At 37.8% G+C, this 22,352-nt stretch overlaps 5 protein-coding genes across 6 annotated transcripts; 1 reads left to right on the forward strand and 4 right to left on the reverse strand.

The window, feature by feature from the left end:
• Positions 1 to 146: 146 nt before the first annotated feature.
• Positions 147 to 2,382, reverse strand: LOC18020740 (probable serine/threonine-protein kinase PBL1). 2 transcript variants are annotated; one of them, XM_024157667.1, is made up of 6 exons: positions 2,105 to 2,382; positions 1,545 to 1,846; positions 1,318 to 1,453; positions 1,089 to 1,234; positions 880 to 1,003; positions 147 to 751 (listed from the first exon to the last, which is right to left on the reverse strand). In XM_024157667.1, the coding sequence occupies exons 1-6, from the start codon at positions 2,133 to 2,135 to the stop codon at positions 333 to 335; spliced, it is 1,158 nt and encodes a 385-aa protein (XP_024013435.1). In that variant the 5' UTR covers positions 2,136 to 2,382; the 3' UTR covers positions 147 to 332. The 2 variants fall into 2 exon arrangements, with proteins under 2 accessions (XP_024013435.1, XP_006403457.1); XM_006403394.2 differs by having other exon boundaries at positions 230 to 751; positions 1,089 to 1,231.
• A 4,044-nt stretch (positions 2,383 to 6,426) lies between these two features.
• LOC18020742 (triosephosphate isomerase, cytosolic) lies at positions 6,427 to 9,264 on the reverse strand. The gene is made up of 9 exons (XM_006403395.2): positions 8,960 to 9,264; positions 8,435 to 8,510; positions 7,884 to 8,007; positions 7,650 to 7,734; positions 7,425 to 7,557; positions 7,168 to 7,262; positions 7,007 to 7,085; positions 6,805 to 6,887; positions 6,427 to 6,709 (listed from the first exon to the last, which is right to left on the reverse strand). Exons 1-9 carry the CDS (start codon positions 8,996 to 8,998, stop codon positions 6,659 to 6,661), a joined length of 765 nt encoding a protein of 254 aa, XP_006403458.1. The 5' UTR covers positions 8,999 to 9,264; the 3' UTR covers positions 6,427 to 6,658.
• Positions 9,265 to 10,972: 1,708 nt separating this feature from the next.
• On the forward strand, positions 10,973 to 13,589 carry LOC18020743 (glucan endo-1,3-beta-glucosidase). The gene is made up of 2 exons (XM_006403396.2): positions 10,973 to 11,553; positions 12,462 to 13,589. The coding sequence occupies exons 1-2, from the start codon at positions 11,089 to 11,091 to the stop codon at positions 13,365 to 13,367; spliced, it is 1,371 nt and encodes a 456-aa protein (XP_006403459.1). The 5' UTR covers positions 10,973 to 11,088; the 3' UTR covers positions 13,368 to 13,589.
• An 892-nt stretch (positions 13,590 to 14,481) lies between these two features.
• Positions 14,482 to 15,475, reverse strand: LOC18020764. The gene has a single exon (XM_006403397.2). It carries the CDS (start codon positions 15,351 to 15,353, stop codon positions 14,703 to 14,705), a length of 651 nt encoding a protein of 216 aa, XP_006403460.1. The 5' UTR covers positions 15,354 to 15,475; the 3' UTR covers positions 14,482 to 14,702.
• A 1,644-nt stretch (positions 15,476 to 17,119) lies between these two features.
• On the reverse strand, positions 17,120 to 21,900 carry LOC18020765 (2-oxoglutarate dehydrogenase, mitochondrial). Its single transcript, XM_024157645.1, is given in 10 exon segments — positions 17,120 to 17,568; positions 17,704 to 17,827; positions 17,915 to 18,130; positions 18,220 to 18,348; positions 18,492 to 18,738; positions 19,040 to 19,149; positions 19,151 to 19,376; positions 19,468 to 19,694; positions 19,792 to 21,417; positions 21,763 to 21,900. Coding segments are annotated over 9 exon segments (3,057 nt in total). The 5' UTR covers positions 21,340 to 21,417; positions 21,763 to 21,900; the 3' UTR covers positions 17,120 to 17,338.
• Between the last annotated feature and the right edge of the window lie 452 nt (positions 21,901 to 22,352).

The raw sequence follows: 22,352 nt of genomic DNA on the forward strand, positions 1-22,352 counted from the left end.
TGGTAATGACTAATGATAATGTTTATGAGTTGTTCTTCGAATTTTGATATTTATCTTGGTTACGAGTATATTCGACAGCTGTATATGATTGAAATATATATTTACTAAACAAATCAACTTGACAAAAATTAGTTAGAAGAGAGTGGAATTGATTACTACCACATTTTGGTATAATATATCGCCAAAATATTCGATCTATCAATTTAACAAACGAAAAAACAATCTCCAAATCAGTGGTATTTGAGGAGCAAAACTATATAACGAGTGTCACAAAAACACTTCACATAATATTACACACACGCGAGGAGACATGGGACCTAACTAGGAGGAAGTCAGTAACGAACGGCTTTCTTGTTCAAGCCGCTTTTTTGGTACTTGTCTTCGGTTTTCAATCCCACAAGTTTCTTGGTATCCTTAACCGGATCAGCTTTCGCCGGTTTAACCATGCTTTCCTGCAGTTGTATCAAGGCTCTAACCACTTGGTCCATGGTAGGGCGTGACTTGGGTTCGGACGAGATGCACTGCACAGCAATGCTTGCCATTCTCACTGCCTCTTCAGGCTTGTACTGTGAGTTAAGACGAGTGTCCACAATTAGTAGAACCTTTCGTCTGCTTGTGAGGTAAGGTCGAGCCCAGTCCACAAGGTTTTGCTCTTTGGCCGGTCGGTTATAGTCCAATGCTCGCCTTCCAGAGAGTATTTCTAGAAGCACAACCCCGAAACTGTATACGTCGCTTCTTGCATTCAAGTGACCTGTAAAGATAGATAAAGATGAATCAAGAATTAAGCATGTAACTCTTGAAATTCACATCAAAACCAGCGCTTTTCATTATCCAACCACTGATTGCATCATATCTTAGTGAAAATTGATAAGACTTTACCTGTTGACACATACTCGGGAGCCGCGTAACCAAATGTCCCCATGACCCTTGTACTAACATAGCTTGTTTCTCCCATTGGACCGTCCCTCGCTAACCCAAAGTCTGAAAGTTTTCCATTAAAGTCCTAAGTAGTCATAAAATAGAAACAAGTCAGTATCTTTTCAAGTCCTTGATTAAGTAAAGACAACATTGAAAGAGCATGTTATTACCGAGTCGAGCAAGATGTTGGAGGCCTTGATGTCTCGGTATATGACTTTGACAGGGTCGCTATGAAGAAATGCTAGCCCTTTAGCTGCATCAAGTGCAACCTTAATCCGTAGAATCCAAGAGAGTGGCTTACACTGCACATCATCTGCTTCAAAAACCATTCAAACATAAGAACAAACAATGCTACAATCTCACCAATAATTTCATAAAGTGTTGAAATTTATGACTCACTTGTGAACAGATGATCCTCCAGACTACCCTTGTGCATAAACTCGTACACAAGAAGCCTTTGTTCATCTTCCAAGCAATAACCAATCAACTTAACTAAGTTCGGGTGACTCAACTGCCCCAAGTAGTTGATCTCTGTCTGAAATCACAACAATAAAACACAACAGATCAGACTCAGAAACATTGGATCTCTGAGATTGGAGAGACATAATAAGAAACATGTTGAGTACCAGCCATTCTCGGTGACCTTGAAAACCATCAGGGTTAAGCCGCTTGACAGCAATTACAAGACCAGTGCTCGATTTGGTTGGAGAGAGAGTGGTTTCATCGATCCAGCCTCTATAGACACAACCGAAGCCGCCTTCTCCGACAACAGTGTCCGATCTGAAGTTTCTGGTTGCGAGTTTGAGTTCGTTGAAGGTGAAGCTCTTAACGTTAGCCTTGCTAAGTATCTCTCCTTCTGCCTTATGAGCCGCCGATGATGATGATTGACAGCTCGAGAGGTGAAGGTCATAGAGACCACTGCTCTTATCTGCAAGAAACAAAACAGCGTTGACCAAAGTCAAAATTGAGGGGAAATAGAAAGGGGAAAACTTTTTTTTAACTTAGATCACGGGAAGATTCTTGCAAAGTTCATTCCTTTTCTTTAAACCCATCTTCAATAAACAGTTAAAAGAGCAAACTGGAAAAGAGGCACATGAAAAAATCCCAATTTTTCCCGGGAAAAATTTACAAAATGGGGAGGTTAAGAAGTAGGTGGAGAAAACGTTTGTAGTTGCAGAGAACGTACTATTGACACGAGAACTGAGGCAAGAACCCATTAGTAGAGAATGGAAGCAAACGAAGAACAAGAATTAGGAAGAAGCTCGTTTCGCCCTTTCTGACAATAAATTGCTTCTTCTTCAGCTGTTTTTGTGTGGAAGAGATTCTGTCAGAATTTTGAGAAACATGGGATGGGAAAATAAGGAGCGTGAAGAAGACTCATTAAAGCTGAACAATACTATTAGAGAGAGAATAAAGAGAGAGAGTGAGGGAAGATGATGGGTGTTGATGAGATACGAGAGGCAACGAAAGAATAAGGAGAAGAAGAAAGGTCTTTTTCTGTGTGTAATAAAGTCCAAAAACAAATTGAGGCAAAAGTGTTCTTTGACCAAAAGACACATTTTTGAGGTTCTAATCGATTGAGTCCAGTGTCGACAAAAAAAGAAAAAAATACGATTGAGCCGAGTTCAGAAAAAAAAAAGTATCGGTGGAACATTTCTCTTGTTCGGTTTTACTTTTTGTAGGTTGTTTTTTTTTTCTTCAATGTAAATTACCTAAAATATAGCTTAACGTACAAAAAGATCACTAATCATAAGTTATATACAAAATAGTGTCTGATTAGACCTGACTCAGATGGTCCTAAGATTTTGGAATCTTTTGCCGGCGTGAAGAAGCCGTTGTGGGGTTGGATGTGGAAAAAAAAATATTGTCGAAAATGTTAGATATTATTTTTTTTTAAATGTTATATATGCCATTTCGGTGTGGAATGACGAGACATTTTTCGGGTTTAGTATTATTAGTCTGATCGAAAGACTTACAAAAGCAAGTTTGACCTTGTTAGAGTACGATAAGTTTTACATAAATAGGTAAGAAAATAAGATTTGTAAGAAATTATCTACTCATAGAAGTAGGTAAGAAAAGTAAGATTCTAGTGGAAAACCAACAGATGATCTTTTGTTTGAAAATATCTACTCTTTGTTAATCCACTTTATTGGCATTATATTAGAGGAATTGGACACGAGGTTAAACGTGAATTTGTTAAAAAAAGCAAAGTGAAAAAGCTTATCCAGTTCTCTGTTGGGTTAGTTGGTGTACTATAGTAAATCCTTTTAAAATGTCGTTTTTTTTCTGCTACCCAACTATTATAATCACATTTGGCATATCATAGAAGTGGTTTGTGAACCATCTTCGACTGGCTCGTTATGATCGATTTGGGAAAAAATAACTCCTCTTGTTCGAGCTCCTTTTGCAAGACTATCCGCCCGGAGATTTTGAATTCTCGAAATATAGGATAAGATAAACTCTGAGAAGCTCTCGCGAAGTATACGAAAGGATTCTAATTCTGTCATAAAGGACGGCCAATCTGCTGGTGATTCACACATGCTCACAAGGTCCGAACAGTCGGTCTGAAAATGCACCAAAGTCATCTGTCTTTCTCTCAGGCATAACATAGCCCATAAGAGGCAATCCATCTCGGCGTGAAGAGCCGAGAGGCTTCTACGACATCCCTGTAGACCAAAAATCTCAATTCCTCTGCCATCCTTAAAACTCTAACCAAGGCCGCTAACCTGTCCGTGATTGATCCAAGAAGCATCAATCCGGCATATCGGGGTCTGCGGTACCTCAGGTAATGATATCGGGGCCGGAGGGGGGGCCAACGCCTCAACGTGAGCATCATCATCGTCTTCAGGTTGGTTTGCTAGTCTCCAACTTTCTGCTTCCACCTTCGCGTGGATCAAGGTGTCTTCCGGAGAAATTTCTTTCCCATTGAAGATTTTCTCGTTCCTTGCTTTCCAAATAAACCATAGAATCCAAGGATATACATCATTTTGAGGATCTGTCATGTATTGCTCTTTTGTTTTCCAAAAGAGAAAACTCATATTTTGATAAATAGAGGTACTCGGGAAGACACCTGGAAGGGACGAAAAGTCCGATAACGCCCAAACTTGTAAGGCCGGAGGACATAAAAACAGTAGATGGTTTATAGACTCCTCAGGATCCTCACAACGAGGGCAACGTTTGTCTGAACCCATATGTCGGTAAGTGAGGTTCTGACATGTGGCAACGCACCCTGATAAAGATTGCCACATAAAGTGTTTCATCTTTCCAGGTGTACGGACTTTCCAAACATGTCGTTGTAGGGCCGTGATACTCGGTTCTCTCATCGCTCCAGCTTCCCGTTCTAACTTCGTCCTTCGAATCAGATCATATCCCGACTTAACTGAATAAAGTCCCGATTTGGAATGATTCCATGCGTATCTATCCAAGGTACGGGTACGGCTAGATCTCAACCCGAGGATAAGGGAGACATCCTCAGGTTGGAAAAATTCTCTAAGTAGGGGAACATCCCATTGCTTTGTATCTTGACGGATGAAGGAGTATACCAAAATTCCCGGATCCCGGAATCCGATCTGTGGAGCGGCTCTTGGTGGCCAAGCTCTAAGATCCGGGATCTACGATTCGCTCCAAACTCTCGTATTTAAACCTGATCCAATCGTCTTCCTCAAGCCCATCTTCAAGAACGGTTTTGCGGCCATTATACTCCACCACCCATAGGATGGTGAGTAGACATTTCGGTCCTCTAGAGGATCAGATTGTCTATAGTATCTACCTCTTAAAACCCAAGCCAAGAGAGATGAAATATACTGAATAAATCGCCATAACTGTTTAGCTTTTAAAATGTCATTTTTATTAGCAATATGCTAGCTTTTATATATAGAAAATTTGATGATGACACATCCGACACTATTATTTACAAACCGTTGTTTATGTAATTGTAACAATAGAATTTTAAACAACGGAAGCTTAAACTTGGAGAGTCTAAATAAAAACAGGTTGTTCACAATATCTTGTTTGGCTCAGAAAATCCCAAAAATCAGTTACAGCGATTCACCTTTTGTTCAGAGGTCACATGCTCGATTACGAATTTTCTTCTTTTGCATTCATCCATTTGGAATAGTTTCCCTTTGTTTGATGTTAATAATATACATTTGTCTATTCTATTGTAATCGAGTTTTTATTAAAAAAAAAAACAGAAAACTTACAGGAAAATAAGATTGTGAATTTGATTGTTTTGGGTGGAAATAGGCTGACTTTAACCTCCTATGATATCTAATCTAAAAAAGTTTTGAGTCGAATGTCCAATTTTCTTTGGACTATTAAAGAATGGAAGTTTATTGATATAAGGTCGTATTGACTAGAAAATCAAATGAATAAAAAAAAGCCATATAATCTGTTTGTCCCATTAGAATCCTAGATAATTTAATATTTAATTGTCAAAACTCAAAACAGACGATTAAAAAATCACAAAACATTGCTTCGGACCCCCAAAATACGCCATCGCGAAATGATCGATGACTTCGTCAAACCTCCGTTCCAAAGGTCACAGCTGTTTGCTCATTAAGCAAATAAGTCCAACGTCAACTAAATATAATATCAATAATCAACGAAATTCAGTCCGAAAAGTGAAACACTGCGGATAAGTATATTTTTATGAACTGTGAGGATCTCTAAAAATGTGGGTTGACTTGTCAGATAATTATATAAACGTAATCACGTTTGTAGTTGAGTCACACGTATCAACCCATTTATTGTGTTTATAAGTCGCTGTGTTATTGGCATTAGTTGGGTTTTCGTAGTCGGGTTTTCGTCCCATATTCACTTTTATTACATATAGTTCAACTCCTTTTGATATTTTAATATTCTAATACTCATTCATATTACGTGGTCCAAATATTATAAAATCTTTTACCAAAAAAAAAAAAAATATTATAAAATCCATATACATAAGTAAGGTTTTGAAGAATTTTAGTCTCATTGATTATTACTAGTCTCGCTATCATCATACGCTCCATGATTTCGTTTCCCTTTTTTACTTTATACATGATTTTTCCTAGGAGTAGACGTTTTTCATGATTACCGACAATAAAGTGAAAACCTAAAATGTCAAAATTGATAAGCTAATAGGCAAAAGCGATAAATAAACAAAGTCATTTCCCACTCGTTGACAGCTTATGTGGCCAAACCCCGTAAGTTTTCGTCATTCAACAAGTATTCCACTTTTCAAAGTGGCTGACACCATTATTCAGAGATCAAATATAACAAAATACTAATGGAAAGTGTAAAATACATATTAGGTTGGTTGATGACACAAAACGGTAATAAAGTTTTAATGATAAAGAGTTAATGGTACAAGTATATAACCTACTAGAAAGAATCTTTTGCATCGGAACTTAAAAGATTTTAGATCTCTTAAACAATATTTTGTTTCTTTTAGGACTTTCTTGCCAAGAAAGCTATAATTGATAACGGTAAACAGGATAATAATCCGACGACACAATATGAAACAAATGTTTTAGAATTTGGAAAGCAAGCCGTGAGGTTAAAACTACCGAGCACTACTTCACTCGAAAATATTTAAAGACGGGGAAGATATTTGTAATTGTTGCGTTTTCAAAACAACACAGCAAGAGAGTGAACATTGCCAAATACAACTGAAGCAAAAAGTATCAACCTTATTCATTTTATCGGAGACGAGACATGTAAAGCAAATGATTTGAAAACTCAGGATCTGATGAACTCATTAGGCGGTTTTCTTCACCTCTGCAGCCTTGATGATGTCGATAAACTCAGGCTGCAAAAGCAAGAACGTAAAAAAAAAAAAAAAAAATTAGACAAGGTTTTGATTGAAAAAAAACGAAGATATCTTACAAAGGCAAAATATAATACCTTTAGGGAAGCACCACCGACCAAGAAACCATCAACATCGGCTTGACCACCAAGCTCCTTGCAATTACCACCATTGACGGATCCTGAACATAATTTGCATGATCAAACATATAAGTAACAAAAATAACTTTTAACAGCGATAACATATAAGTATATAACTAAAATCATGTCACTGCCGTATGACATGTTTACTCTTGCCTACCTCCATAAATGATGCGGGTTGTAGCAGCGACATCATCACTCACGTTCTTCGCAAGCCATTTCCTCAGTTCATCATGTACCTGTTGTTCATAAACGAAACAAGATCCCGTAAGAGTTAAGAATAATTAGTTAAAGTGCTCACGCGCATTGACAACAACTTACTTCTTGAGCTTGGGCTGGGCTGGCGACCTTTCCGGTTCCAATGGCCCACACTGGTTCATAGGCTATGACAACATTTGACCAGTTTGACACCCGATCTGCCATTACCAAAAGAAAAGGATAAGTAAAAAAGATCATACACCAAGGGAGCATAGAGTGAGCTTAAAACAGAAACTAATACAATTATAACAGTCCCCAAGTGTCAAAGAGAACGAACTAAGATAGCTAAAAGCGAAAAAAGTGGTAAACAATAAACATACCAGCAATAGCTTTAGTCTGGGCGGCGACAACATCCATGGTCGACCCAGCCTCCCGCTGCTCAAGAGTTTCACCAACACAAGCAATAACTTTCAAACCTTGAGCAAGTGCATAGGCAACCTTGTCTCCGACAAACTACAAAGGTAGGAGAGAGGTCAAAGTCAAATCACAGCTCTCAAATCCAAATAGTAGACCACATATTTTATTTTCTGTATAAGGTGACCAACCTCGTTTGATTCATTAAGGAGTGCCCTCCTTTCAGAGTGACCAAGGATAACCCATGGGATATCCAAGTTCACAAGCATCTCAGCACTGCACACACAAATCACACAAGACATAAGGGCAGGCAAACACCATAGAATGAAGATACCACAGAAGATAAAACAAAACGAAGAAATTAATTTGTTTTAAACACAATCTAATGCAACTGCAAAAACCAAACCATATGGCGAGAATCTCACCTCACTTCCCCAGTGAAAGCACCTCCTTTCTTAACCCAACAGTTTTGAGCCGCAACATGAAAGTCAGATCTCAATGTGCTCTTAACCAGAGGAAGAAAAACATATGGAGGGCTAACCACAACCTCTGCGTTTACAAAATTTCCAGTAACTTATTAGGCTAATAACGAAGATAGTTATTGCTATAAACATTACATAAAACCAAAGTAACTGTGCATAAGAGATGTAGCTGGAAAAGAAAAAGAAAATTCAACAACAAGTACTCGATAGATTAGATCATAATTGCAGAGAGACACATATATTTTGATCTACCCGCAACTTCACTATATAAACAGTCAGTAAAACACATTTGTCTGTATTCCCAAGTCCATGTAAGAAATATGTTTGTTCCAGAACAAAAACAATTAAGAAACGCTTCTAATTAGTTATTAGCTTATCCTTTTCAAGCATTTTCAAGATCAAAACCGCTGGCCACATTCACATCCCCAAGATTTCATAGACATGCAAACACAAAATCCACATTCCCATCAAAGCAACAAAGATGCTGCACATACCAACGACATCCTGTGACGGTACTTGAGCTTCGTTAAGAGTGTTTACAATCTTCTTCACCTCCTCGGCAGTTCCATTCTACACATTCAAATTCAGAACAAAGCTTAACCATCTGAGCGTGATCCAAATCTCACGATGTGAAAGAAAAAAAAACCAATCCTGATCCTTAGGTAATACCATAAAATAGTTTAGCCAAAAACATCTACGCACAGATCCATCAAAGCTAGAAACAAGAGATCAATCAGTGAAGAATTTGCATCCAACATTGGAAACATAAAAAAAAAAAAAAACAGAGATCCGCTAATCGACAAATCTCAACCATAGGTATTTAGATCACATACATCCGATCAAAACGTAGATTTGAAATTCAACGTCAATCAAGGCAAAAAATGAAAAAAAACTCGTAAGAACGATCTTAAGATCGGATTACTTCACTTGATCGGCGAGGAAACAAACAGATCGAGGACGAGCATCCATTGGTGAAAAACTAAAAAGCAGGGAAATATTAGGCAAAGAAGATCGCTTACGCATTTCCAGTTGCCTCCGACGAAGAACTTTCTGGCCATCTTCTCAAGTTTTTCAGACGATGATCACGAGAAACGCTTAGGAGTCACAGGAACGACGATGGAGAGCTAAAGCAGAAAAGATAGATCGAGTGTGTTCAGTGGCCGTTGTCTCTCGCAGGGGTCACAAATATATAAATAAAAATATACTCGATATATTTAAGTTTGGAAATGACGATTTTCTCTAGGGTATAGAAGAATATTCCGGGAGGAAAAACAAAGGATATATGAGGGTAATAACGTAAATTACGAGAGAGAAGGAAATAGTATGGACGTGTAGCCCAAGGTCTGGTTGGTGAATGGTGGTGAGGTGTTTCGAGAAGTAAACGACGGCGTGGAGAGTGATGTTTTAATAAGGCTTTTTAGGCCCACTTAAGTGCATCAAGAAATTGGTTAAGCCCATCTGCATGTTCTTCATTTACTAATTTGTTTTGTCTTCTCCAATTCATCAAAATATAATTTTGTGATTCTGATAGACGTCAGTATACAAGGTATTTAATAGACATCAAGATTTGGGTGGAAGATTTGCTTCCTTATTATTGGAAAAGCTGCAAATACAAGTCATTTTTATAAGTCTATAAGTGGACATGCTTCTTCCTATAGTTAAGTCATTCTGCCCACAACTGAGAACATATGTTTCTTTTTCTGCCTACTTATAAGCTAATTTATTTTATTTTATTTCGGCATTGTTCTTTTTGTTTGTCAACATTCTGATATATTTTCAATCGACAGACACTGTTGTTCCTTTATCAATTGTTTTAGCAATAGTTTAACACAATTTAAGGTGGTTGATAGTTGAGTTCGCTTGCTTATTCGGATACTAATTGGACGCATGGATAAAACGGCTGAAAAAATGAGACGGTGTTATGCATTGTCTGAAAAAAAAAACTGTAATAATCTGTTGTTTATTTGCCAAAAATTTAATAGCCATTTACCCAAATTTATAAACTTTTAGGGTCATTTTGTGCAATTATCTTTTTTATAAAAGAGGTGACGTTGTTTATATCTGATCATTCTAATAATGTTATTGACAAATGACAATGACAATAAACTGTTAACTGTTAAGTAGTGGAGAAGGAAACAAGAAAGGAACTTATTTTCCAAAGAAAGCACAACAAATGGCTAAGATTTAAAACAAAAAAAAAGGGTACGTAAAGCTTTAGAATCAGCTTCGTCAACATCTTCATACATCGAAACTCGAATCTATTTGACTTTGGTCGGTAGTGTTCAAACTCCTACGATTCCATCCCACAAACACGTGTCCATATGACCCTATCAGAAACCGCGTCGATCTATCTCCTTTTTATCTTTCTCATTATCTTTTTTTTTTCATTGAATATTTTAATTATACATTTCGTAATTACATTAATAACATTATTTGGCATTTATCAATTAGTACTATAATTCATTTGTTTTATTAGTAGTAAAATTTAGGTTACTCAGATCTCTCATGAGCTCGTTGAGAACATATTTTAAAAAGCATATCTAAGAAAAGCAACACTCTCATATCTATTTTTTGTTTTGTTTCAAACGATATGTGGATATAATTAGGATAGTCATCAAAATAATCCAAAAAACTAATTTTAAGATTAACAAAAATTAGGCTTAATCTTTAGATGAAAGCTGGATAACTTGAGTATATTGACAGCACCCAAAAAAGTCATAACCAATTAAAAAAAGACACCCAAAGATGACAAAATGATTATAATATCCACACACACACAGAAAAAAACTATACTTAGCGCAAATTAACTAAAATTTTCATGGTCATAACAAAATCCACTTTTTCAATTATTTACAACGGCCTAAATTTAAGCCGACGCACATGAAAAAGACAATAAAATTTTCCTTTTCTCTCTAAAAAATCCAGCTGGTCGCCACTAAAAATATACATATACACTTATACCACACGTATACGCCTATACAAACGGCCATATCTATTTGTTTATTAATGTATTATATATATAGCTTTTAGTTTGTCAATAAGCATTAGATCTCTCTCGTCATAAAATTAAAAAAATACAACCTCAAACGATTCACGGGTTTCGCTTGAATCGTTTGATTTTCCCATTTTTTTTCCAAAACTAGCAAAAATGGCCAAAGAGCCACCTTCAATCTCACTCCTCCTCCTCCTCCTCTCCGCCGTCGTATTTATCACCTTCCCCGCCGCGATCTCCGCCATCGGAGTCAACTACGGCACTCTCGGAAACCTCCCGCCGCCGACTCAGGTGGCGAATTTCATCAAGACTCAGACTTCCATTGATAGCGTCAAGATCTTCGATGTGAATCCCGATATCCTCCGTGCCTTCGCCGGAACTGGAATCTCCGTCGTCGTCACCGTTCCTAACGGTGATATTCCGGCGTTAGCTAACGGAAGACAAGCTCGCCGGTGGGTTTCGGCTAATATTTTGCCGTATCATCCTCAGACCAAGATCAAGTATATCTCCGTCGGAAACGAGATTTTGCTCACCGGAGATAATAACATGATCTCGAATCTTTTACCGGCGATGAGGAATCTTAACAATGCTTTGGTTCGTGCTGGTGTCAAAGATGTTAAGGTCAGCTTTCTCTCTCCATTTTTGCTTATCTCTTGCTTTTTTTTGGTAGATAAATAAATTAAAATACAATTCTATGTTATATTTTACTAATTTCAGATATTAGTAGGTCTAGTTTGGTAAAGTTAATTTATAAATGATACTCTTAATTTTACATACTTTGAAGATCTCTCTACTCTGAATTTTGAAATTGCAAATGACGATGTGTTTTTTTTGTTTACGTACTTTTTTCTTTTCACTAAAAATGCGTTAATATTCGTTAATAAAATTGATGATTGGCGTGAAAAATGCATCGTTTTTTGTTTTTTTTTTTCTTATTTGAAACAATGCATTGATTGCGCATATAAAGTTGGAACAACGTGGAACAAAAATGGTAAACAAAAGCGGATTCTTTTTGCAAATCTTAGATTTGTAATCTGCTTTTTTTTTTTCTTTCTAATTCAATTATTTAAATTTTAAATCCAAAGTCCACATTTTCACCCAAACGTATTAATATTTCAGCGTGCTTATTTCTTTTTTTTTTTATTACGCTTTGCAAATTGTTGATTTCTCACAAAAAAAGGAAAAACAAAATTCCAAGATCTTGAAACTTATAGAGATGATAATTATTCAAGGTCTGGCCATATAAGACTATCCCACGTGCTATCTAACCGTACAAGGTTGTCTTTAGATTCCGACCCTTTCTTATGAATGTTAAATTTGATGACACAAAAGCGAAGACAAGTCGTATTGTGTGTCTGTCATGCCTTAAGTTTCCCTTATTACATAATAAATCTATATGCTCCTAGGAAAATCAAATAATATACCAATTTCATAGGAAAATCAGACCAAAATCATTAGCATGTAACTTGTTACAGTCTAATAAGTAATAATTGATTCTAATGTACTATTTGTTGTCAATTTGGTGTCAGGTCACAACCGCACACTCACTTAACATCATAGCCTATGACCTGACCGGTGCACCAAGCAGCGGTCGATTCAGACCTGGCTGGGACAAAAACATATTGGCACCAATCCTAGCTTACCATCGCAGGACCAAGTCTCCTTTCATGGTTAACCCTTACCCTTACTTCGGTTTCGACCCCAAAAACGTAAATTTCGCCATTTTCCGTTCACCGTACAAAGCCGTCCGTGACCCGTTCACACGCAAAGTCTACACAAACATGTACGATGCTCTCATGGACTCGACTTACTCAGCCATGAAAGCTCTTGGCTACGGCGATGTCAACATCGTCGTCGGCGAAACGGGCTGGCCATCCGCCTGCGACGCACCTTGGTGCTCCCTTGAAAACGCCGCTTGGTTCAACCTCAACATCATCAAACGCTCTCAAGGCCAAGGGACACCTCTCATGCCCAACAGACGTTTCGAGACTTACATTTTCGGTCTGTTTAACGAAGAAGGTAAGCCTGGTCCGACCGCTGAGCGGAACTGGGGGCTTTTCCGGTCGGATTTCTCCCCGGTTTACGATGTTGGCCTCCTCAGAAACGGACAAGGTGGTGGCGGCCGCGGCGGCGGCGGCCGTCCAGCGTTGCCTGCGCCTAGTACTGGCGGTGGAAAATGGTGTGTGGCTAAGTCGGGAGCGACGGATGCGCAGCTGCAAGGGAATATTGATTGGGTTTGTAGTCAGGGAGGTGTTGATTGTAAACCGATCCAAGCAGGTGGTTCGTGCTTTAACCCGAGCAACTTGAGGACGCATGCTTCTTTTGTAATGAACGCTTATTTCCAGAAAAACGGCCGCAATGATGGGTCGTGTAACTTCAGTGGAACTGGAGTCGTTGTAGGAAACAACCCAAGTAATGGTGCTTGTAAGTACTAAGTATATTTAAGTATGTTGTTGTCTTAATAAGAGATTTGTCTATGTAGCATTTGTTTGGAAAAGTCCTAACATATGGGAACTTTGGGTTGGAGAGATCATCGAGTTTGTTGTGTTTTAATTTCGGATGTTCTAATTTTAAGGTTCTTTTATTCATTCCTTTTTTTCTTTCTCGTTAATTCCTTTTTATTTGAATAAATAAAGTTGGAACTTGGCTTTCAATAATTTTCGCTTCAGACTTACGCTTACACGCATTGATTTATGTGTCTTGTGATCTTTCATTTAGATGGTCTATCAATATAAACTTATCTACAAGATAATTATGTCTTCCATGCCATGAGATTAGCATCAGTAGAAAACTTCTAAAACCCGTTTCCTCGGCCAATCGTATTTTGGTAATTTAGGGGTATGTTTTCAGATCCGTATTATGAAACCACGTATAGTCCGTAAAATTTAACATATAAATTTCCAAATCTAAATACATTAAGATATGAATCGTAAATACTTGAATATCCTTATTTTTAAGGAATTGTGTATATTAGAATCAATTTGACTAATAGCTCGAAATATGCCTCCATTTAGTAACGTAACCATTGGCCACTATTGTTAAATAAGCCAATGTCAATAACATAGCATGATATTGACATTGCTAATATAGAATTATTAACATTTTGCTGGTCAACTATTAAACAACTTGTTGGACTGTTTGAGGTCAAATATATGACAAAAGAATGATATGCATTAATGAGGTTTTGATCTCATTCAAATCATATCTAAATTGTCACAATGTAGGAGAAGTAAACAAATAGTGAAACTTGTTTTCGATAATTTATACCACATAATATCGACACGGACACCAAAATTACGAGAGCATCTACTTTTAAAATGATCAAAGAGATCAAAGAATTAAAGTGCACGAACAAATCTTGCAATTCTTCGATTGTCATGTACTATGTCATTGACATTAACAAAAGAATTTGTTTTGTTTTGAGAGTTTCAAGTTGTTGGCGAAAAGAGTTCTAGGTGAGATTCAGCTAACTTACCATTTTACCACAAAATAAAAAAGTGAGACTCAGCTTCTGATCACGATCAGTTGAAATGCACAGACTCAAAGGAAGAAAAACACAAACATGTCGATCTTATTCATTACCAATCTTCCACCCAAAAAAAAAAAAGAAAGCAAGATATTAATAACAATCCCTCATGATCACAATTCATTAGGGAACCATAAATAAATAAAATTCAGAACTACTTTTCTTTCATATATAAAAAGAAGTAAAAAAAAGAAAAAAAAAAAAAAAAAAAGAGGGCCACTTCACTTCAATTTTATACTAGTGACTAGTGAGCCATGGCAAAAGGAGGGCAAGAGTTGTAATTAATAGCTTTTTGGTGGGGCATAACAAGCATTGCGGTGTGATCCATGAAATCTTTCAAAGCCACCACCGCCTGTAAAATTACCTTTAAGTCCTCCGCCGCCGCAAATCCTTCGTTTCCGGCGTTTCTCACGGCGTAGACGTAAAACGTGATGCACCCTTTCCTGAATTTGAACCTCGCCATCTCCCAATTCTTCAACTTTCTAATCATCTTCTTGTTCACATCTCCGAGCGGAATCTCCGGCGGCCAGATTCCTCCCTCCGGCGACGCAATCGCCGTCTTCATCGCCTCCGATTCGAACACGAACACAACCACTTTCGATTTTCTTGTTCCTAGCCCGAGGGTCAGTGTGTGCCAAGCGTGGTGGGCTAAGATCGTGAAGTTCGTCGGAAGATAAGCCGCCGTGGAGAGAAGCGGCGGCGATGATGAAGAAGGGAGGGAGAGGAGTTTAAGGAGCTCGAGTGTTCTTGCTCGCCGGATCGTGAACGATTTGACGATTATCTGGCCGCCGAATTTGAGGCCTTTGACGTCGGAGGAAGGTTTGAAGGAGATGTCCGGCGAGGATTTGCTATCTTTCTTCTTCTTCTTCTTGCTTTTCTTCTCTTTCTCTTCCATGGCCGTTGCTCTGTTTCTTTCTTTCTTTCTTTCTTCTTCTTTCTCTCTTTGGTTTTGAGAAGTTGGTAACTTTGTTTGGTTGGTGCTTTTGATTGAACCTCTCTCTCTTTCTTTTTGATTTCTTAATTTTTTTTTTCTGAATTATGTTGTTTCTTGATTTTGGGATATTATTAATTTTTTATTACAACATCATGAGACAGGTTGCGAGTCTGTTTAATTGGAAAGTTTGTTTAGACATCAAATGCAATAAATGCGATTTCTGCAGTTTTTCTTTTCATGTCTCCACATTTTATGTTTTTTTAATAATTATTTCCTGCTGTAAATTTTGGCTTTTAGACGTTAAAACACATTTGAACAGAACATTAAAACACATTTGAACATATTATTTCCTACGTCTCTTCTGATCCAAATTATTGAGAATTGTAACAATCTTTTTGAATGATATTGTTCTTTCATATTTTCTCTGAATCCGTTAACTTCTTAAATATGTCATCATAAAAGTCTTAAAAATCAAATCCCACAAGTAGCATAATGCTTTTGACTGTCGAAAAAGAAAGTAGCACAATGCTTGTATAAACATAGTACAAAACAACAAAGTAGTTTTAATTGTATTTTGAATGGGCCTATTAATATTGCCATATGATGCAGAGTATATGTTTTTTTTACAAAGAAGGATTTGTTTGGTGAATTGCTTACATACTTTAAATGCATTTAGGTGAAGTCTCGATCCCCTCCTAGTATGTTTTCAAAAACATTAATTAAATGCAAGACTAGCCAAGCACCCTTTTATATTTGCCTTGCACCAGTCAAGAAAAAAATAACTTTAACGTTACTTAATAATGTTTCAATCGATGATCAACCGTAGTAACTAACTAGTTTGGAACAATCTGGTGAAAAGTTTGCAGCAATTTGTTTTGTTTTCGTTTTTACGATATTGCAAGGAAATTATGTTACGTGATAATTCTGTCTTAGCCGTAAGTTGAAGCTTCTTTCAATTACTAGTTAGTGTGTATGGAGAGAGATAGTTAGTGAGCGGCGACTAAGCGTGATTTATAGAATTTTTGTGTGACATGGATATTTATTTCAATAAAAATCAAAAATGAAAAAAGGAATAAAGATTTGATAGTGAAGCTGGTAATGATGGTACCAAATGTCTCACACATGACAGGTATGAGTGCATCCATTAAAAGCATATTTTCGCAGTAGCAATTAGAGTGGCTCCACAAATTTGCTTTTTTTCTAAAGTGATGCATTATCAAAAGGTGTCCTCGTTTTATAATTTTACATTTTGGATAATATAAAGTATATGATAGTAGTATATGACATTTCACATTTATAAACGTATGATATTTGAGTGTATGTATGTGTTGTAGATCGAAGATGTATCATGTACTGAAATCTAAAGGGGGCATGTTTCAAAGAGAATAATATTTGAGTTTACTTTGTTCTAACCTGGTTGTCTTAATGTATAACGACTTCACATTGTTTAATGGGTGGATGAAATTATGGTGGAGAAGGTTATAGATTGAACTAATCAACCTTTGTTTAAGCGTTTGGAATCCCACTGTGAATTACTAATATTTGTTCCTTTTATGTTCTTCGGATATGTTGAGTAAATTGGTACGCAAAGTGTTAATTTTGTCAAGACAAAATCTACAATAGCCACATAATGAAAATTTTTTGTTGTTTCAGTTCTAAAATGGAGTTCATGGCTTAGCTGAGACGTTAATTTATAACAAAGCAAAAGATGTATCAAAGAAGAAACATGAAGAGGAAGAGCAAAACTCTATAAAAATGAGAGTATAATGTGTATTAACCTGCACCACGATACAGGCTCAAAATCAATGGGACCAAAAACAAAGAAACAGAGGATTTTGTCAGTGTTGTTGTCTATCACTTTGCATCACCCAAAGTTCTTATTGTAAAGTTTTTCTCCTTTATCTTTTTTTTGTCTGAGAACTCAGTAAGAAAAGGAAAAGAGTATTTTAATTGATGGGTTCCTTTCCGATGGCTTTCTGGACGAGCTCGGCTTGCTCTTTGACATGGAAAGTGTAGAAACCGGTGGCAGTAGCAGCAGAAGGACCACGTCCAACGTACTTAATGTCTTCCATATCTCCTCTGCCTAAGCTTCTCATTGCTGTCCATAGCCTCGGAGATATGTAGCTGAATGCTCCCATGTTCATCGCCTCTTCTTGACACCACACTATCTCCGCATCTTTTTTTCAGACCAAAACAAAAACACATTAGAAACACACCGTGTTAGATAACAAACAAAAAAAAGAAACACGAAGCCAAAGTGTAGAAGAAGTAGGGGGTGAGCATATAAACCAAAATGAACCGAAGGGCTTACTTGGGTATCTTTTGAGCTCACGCTGAATGAGATCATATGGGAAAGGACAAAGCTGTTCCACTCTACAGATAGCAACATCCTTCGCGCCAACCTTCTTCCTCTCGTCATCAAGCTCATAATAAACCTGTAAAGAGGCAGAATAATCAAGAACGATTCGAATATCTTTGCCAACCTAGGGCCAATCAAGATTCAATCATATGTAAACTTATACCTTTCCAGAGCAAAGTACCAATCTTCTGATGCCTTCTTCAAGATCAGAGTGATCGTTCTGATCCTTGATTAATCGCTTAAATCTAGTTCCTTGCTTGTCAAAACCTGGGTGGCCTTGAACATCATCAAACTCCGAAAGATTTGATTTGCAGTCCTTGTGACGTAGCAAGTTCTTTGGTGCCATTACAATCAGAGGCTTACGGAAGTCTCTGTGTATCTGTGCACCGTGAGAGACATTGAGAAATGGAGTTAATTCAAGAAAAGTTTTGAGACAGTTTCAAAAGATAACCAGAAGATTATTCTTACCTGTCGCCGCAGAACATGGAAATAGTTGGCAGGAGTTGTGGCGTTGACAATCTGCCAGTTACATTCTTGGATTTGCTTTCGCATTGTTGGTTCCATGTCTGGTATCACATAAGGATTATCATCACTCATCTGTAACAGAAGATCATAAGCATTAATTAGAGTTGGGAAGAAAATCAAGAGCTATAAGATGCAGACGAGTTTAAAAAACAATTTACCAATTCAACACTGTAAGCCATAAGATAGATGTACATAAATTTAGGATGTGAGTTTACCTGAAGGTAACGTTCCAGCCTCGCACTTGAATGTTCAGGGCCTTGACCATCATAACCATGGGGAAGTAGCACAACAAGTCCTGTCTGACGCAACCACTTGGCTTCTCCACTGCTGATGAACTGATCAAATATCACCTGAGCTCCGTTGGCAAAGTCTCCAAACTGAGCTTCCCATAGTACCAACGAGTTTGGGCTTTCCATTGAGTAACCCAACTCGAATCCAAGGACACCAAATTCTGAAAGGGAACTGCATACAGCAAAACAAAACTTATTAGTAAATCTTAGATAAGAAGAATGCTCATTTGGATTATCAAAAAAAAAAGGAATGCTGATTTGAAAGAATAAACAATGGGGATTTTCCCCAATATATAATATCCCGTTTTAAGGAAATGACAAAAAATATAGTTGGCCATAGATATACAGTCAATCACCGTTATTCACAGAAAGAACAACAAACTGAAATCAGCTTAATCTGAGTTAACCAGTTTCTTGTCAAAACAAGCTAAAACCACAATAATCTTTCAGGAAAAGGATGGAGCTGAAAATACCTGTTGCTGACAGTAAACATCTCAGGATCCTGGTTCATGATGAGATGATCAAGAGGACAATACTCTTCCCCAGTTTCCTGGTCATGAAGAACAGAATGACGATGACTAAAGGGTTCCTCGTTCGACATCCTGACCACTCAAGCGGACATGGTTGCCTTCCACAACTAAGGTAGCAAAAGCAAGGGCTTCTGCGAGTGCCCAGTCAATTCCTTCTCCTGACTCAATCATTTGAGCACGTTGCTCATAAACTTTCTTCACCGCTCTGTGAGGCTTGAAGTTTTCCTGGAAGCGATGAAATTTGCCTGGCCAACAGTCCTAAAGTATCTCTGGTTTGACCGCTGCAGAGGGTGTAAGTTTAAGAGACAGTAGAACGAACAAGAGAAAAAAGAAACGAACTAAAGAACAGAAAAAGGACAAACCCTACTCACCCAGTGTTTCGAACACGTGAGATCTGCTCAGGAGACTTAAATCCAGCCCAATTGGTTGAAAGCCAATCTCGTTTCTTAGGTAGATAGTCTTTACTAGCAACAAATTCTTCATTGAGGATGGTGTTAACCTTTTCTTGTATCCGGTCGATATCCTGTTGTGATACTTCACCGCATTCCAGGAGCTTTTTGTGGTAGATTTGAAGCGTTGAGGGGTGATTTTTGATAACCTATCAAATGAAAAGGGACAAGGGAATTCACAGAAATTAGAAAACTGCATGGCAGATTCTTTTATGGGTTACATCTAAGGAAAAAAATATCACGAACCTTGTACATTTTAGGCTGAGTAAAAGATGGTTCATCTATCTCATTATGCCCGAACCTACGATAGCAAACCAAGTCAACGACAACATCAGAATGAAAAGTCTGACGCCACTCAGCAGCAAGCTCGCAGGCATGAACAACAGCCTCAACATCATCCCCATTAACATGGAAGATAGGAGCACTCAAAGCCTTAGCAACATCAGTACAATACTGGGAAGATCTCCCAGCCCTTGGATCCGTCGTGAAAGCCACTTGGTTATTCACCACAATATGTATGGTACCACCGGTGGTGTAGTTTGGAAGAGCACTGAGATGAAGAGTTTCGTAAACTACTCCTTGTCCAGCAAAGCTACCATCTCCATGAATCAAAATACCCAAATTCTTGGTCCTGTCTAAATCCTTGGAGTAGTATTGTTTTGCTCTGGTTTTTCCAACAACGACAGAATCCGCAGCTTCCAAGTGACTTGGATTTGCAACCAATGAGAGATGGATTTTCTTCCCACCTCTTGTAGGTCGATCATAAGAGGTTCCCAAGTGATATTTGACATCACCAGTTCCAGTGTAGCCAACTTCATCTACAGGCCTAATACCACCACTGAACTCGCTAAATATCTGACGGAGTGGCTTCCGAACAACATTTCCCAGAACATTCAATCTTCCTCTGTGAGACATTCCAATAACAATGCTCTCTACTCCAAGATCTGCTGCCCTGTCAAACATCTCCTTCATGCCAGGAATCAAAGACTCTCCACCTTCAAGCCCGAATCTCTTAGCTGTGGTCCACTTGGTAGCTAAGAAATTTTCAAACTGAGTACTCCATGCAAGCCTATCGAGAATCACCTCACGGCGTTCCCTGTTATACCGCCAAGGAGTTGGTGTCTCAATCTTTTCCCTCAACCAGTTACATTTATCCCGATCTGCAATGTGCATATACTCGAACCCAATGTTCCCACAGTATGCCTGTTCAAGCCTTGTCAATATGGAACGAAGGGTCTGCACTGGCCGGTTCTCAGACATGAATCCCGACATCTGCCACACTCCCAAGAAGAACTCTCTGTCAAGATCAGCCTCAGTGAATCCATAGAGAGCCAGGTCAAGATCCTCCGGGATCTCTCGCTGTTCCAGACCTAATGGATCCAACTTTGCTTTCATGTGACCATTCACCTGGTAAGCCCTCACAAGTAACAACAGCCTCATACTCTCCTGAATTGTCTGCCCAGAGATGCCAGGAGACGTGGCAGCCTGACCAACAAAGTTCCTAAAGAAATTATCCCAAGACTCATCTACACTGTTAGGATCAGATTCCCAAGCCCTTTGCAGCTCCTCAAGGTAGACACTGCTCGTCCCATCTAAGAAGCTATCAGTTAGCTTAGAAAGAGGTACAGCTCTAGGAACTGGAGCACTCTGAGCCTTTGGTCTGTAAATAGTTGAGTGAAAGGAACGATTTTGAGATGGAAGAGACCGTGTCCTTGTTGCATATGAACCACCCTGATTCAGAATCCTTCTAACAGCTAGCTTTGTAACACTCGAACCAGCTCGAAACCACACCATTTCACCAGATTCAAAAACAATGCTTTAACTTCAATACTTAACAATGACAATAACGCATTCAACAATCGTCGTTCTCCACTGAAAAACGAAACAAACACACACACGTTAATGGCCGCCTTCTGAAATGATGAATCAAAGAGATCTTTTTTTTTTCCAACATATTGTCGAATTCATATACTCAGAAATAAAACGAAGAATAAAGTGCGACATAAGATTCGACTCCATAATATAAATAACAAAACAGAAAAGTCTCAAACATAATATGGATCAAAAACAGTACGAAATCTACGAATCTGATGATGAAAATCAGATTCGAGAGAAAAAAGATAGATCTGTTCTTGGATTAAGAGAAAATGTTGGATTTAGAAAGCTTCATTATTTCCGATTGCAAAGGAACTGAATTCGAAAAGCTGACTTACTTACCTGGACCGGAGGCGAAGAAGAGAAGAACGGAGGAAGGAGGAGAGAAAGGGTTGCTTTTAAAGTTTTGCCCTTTTTTCTTTCTACAATGAAAACGCCATTATTGTTATGGAATATGGTTCTCTCTATTTATGTAAATATGAAAATATTGTCATATTGGCGTTCTCTATTTATGTAAATTAATATATACTTATGAACTATAAAGATTTTTCTGTGGAAGATTTGTCAAACACATACCATAGATTGAAAAACTTTAGAATGAAAGAAGAATGTTGTAATGATTTACTGAATATTTTTTCTCTGGATGAATTAACAAACAAGTCAACAATATGAATGAATAATCTTTGACTCTTTCCTCTATTTTTTCCAAACAAATATGAAATTAACATAGTTATAAAAAAATATAGCTTAAGATTTTTGCCCCTGCCTGCGTGAAACGCCGTTCCAAAAAAACTGTCTTTTTGTCCAAGTCCAGTTTTCTCGGCGGTCAAAGTTGCGTTATTGGTAAGCGATGAAACATGTATGCACACATGTTAAAATTTCATTGGACAAAATTATATCTATGTTGTTATAATAAACAATATTATATCGTA

Source organism: Eutrema salsugineum, unplaced genomic scaffold (genome assembly GCF_000478725.1).
Source record: "Eutrema salsugineum unplaced genomic scaffold, Eutsalg1_0 scaffold_16, whole genome shotgun sequence".
Taxonomy (NCBI): Eukaryota; Viridiplantae; Streptophyta; class Magnoliopsida; order Brassicales; family Brassicaceae; genus Eutrema; species Eutrema salsugineum.

Excerpts from the sequence above, each read along its gene's own strand:
- LOC18020740 (XM_024157667.1), bottom strand. The coding sequence starts at position 2,135 with ATGGGTTCTTGCCTCAGTTCTCGTGTCAATA. Across the intron at positions 1,847-2,104 it reads CCTCAGTTCTCGTGTCAATA|ATAAGAGCAGTGGTCTCTAT; the intron begins GTACGTTCTCTG and ends TGTTTCTTGCAG. Across the intron at positions 1,004-1,088 it reads CCAACATCTTGCTCGACTCG|GACTTTAATGGAAAACTTTC; the intron begins GTAATAACATGC and ends ATGACTACTTAG.
- LOC18020742 (XM_006403395.2), bottom strand. The coding sequence starts at position 8,998 with ATGGCCAGAAAGTTCTTCGTCGGAGGCAACTGGAAATGC. Across the intron at positions 7,735-7,883 it reads GCTTTCACTGGGGAAGTGAG|TGCTGAGATGCTTGTGAACT; the intron begins GTGAGATTCTCG and ends TTGTGTGTGCAG. Across the intron at positions 7,263-7,424 it reads CCAGACTAAAGCTATTGCTG|ATCGGGTGTCAAACTGGTCA; the intron begins GTATGTTTATTG and ends TGGTAATGGCAG.
- LOC18020743 (XM_006403396.2), top strand. The coding sequence starts at position 11,089 with ATGGCCAAAGAGCCACCTTCAATCTCACTCCTCCTCCTCCTCCTCTCC. Across the intron at positions 11,554-12,461 it reads CTGGTGTCAAAGATGTTAAG|GTCACAACCGCACACTCACT; the intron begins GTCAGCTTTCTC and ends ATTTGGTGTCAG.
- LOC18020764 (XM_006403397.2), bottom strand. The coding sequence starts at position 15,353 with ATGGAAGAGAAAGAGAAGAAAAGCAAGAAGAAGAAGAAGAAAGATAGC.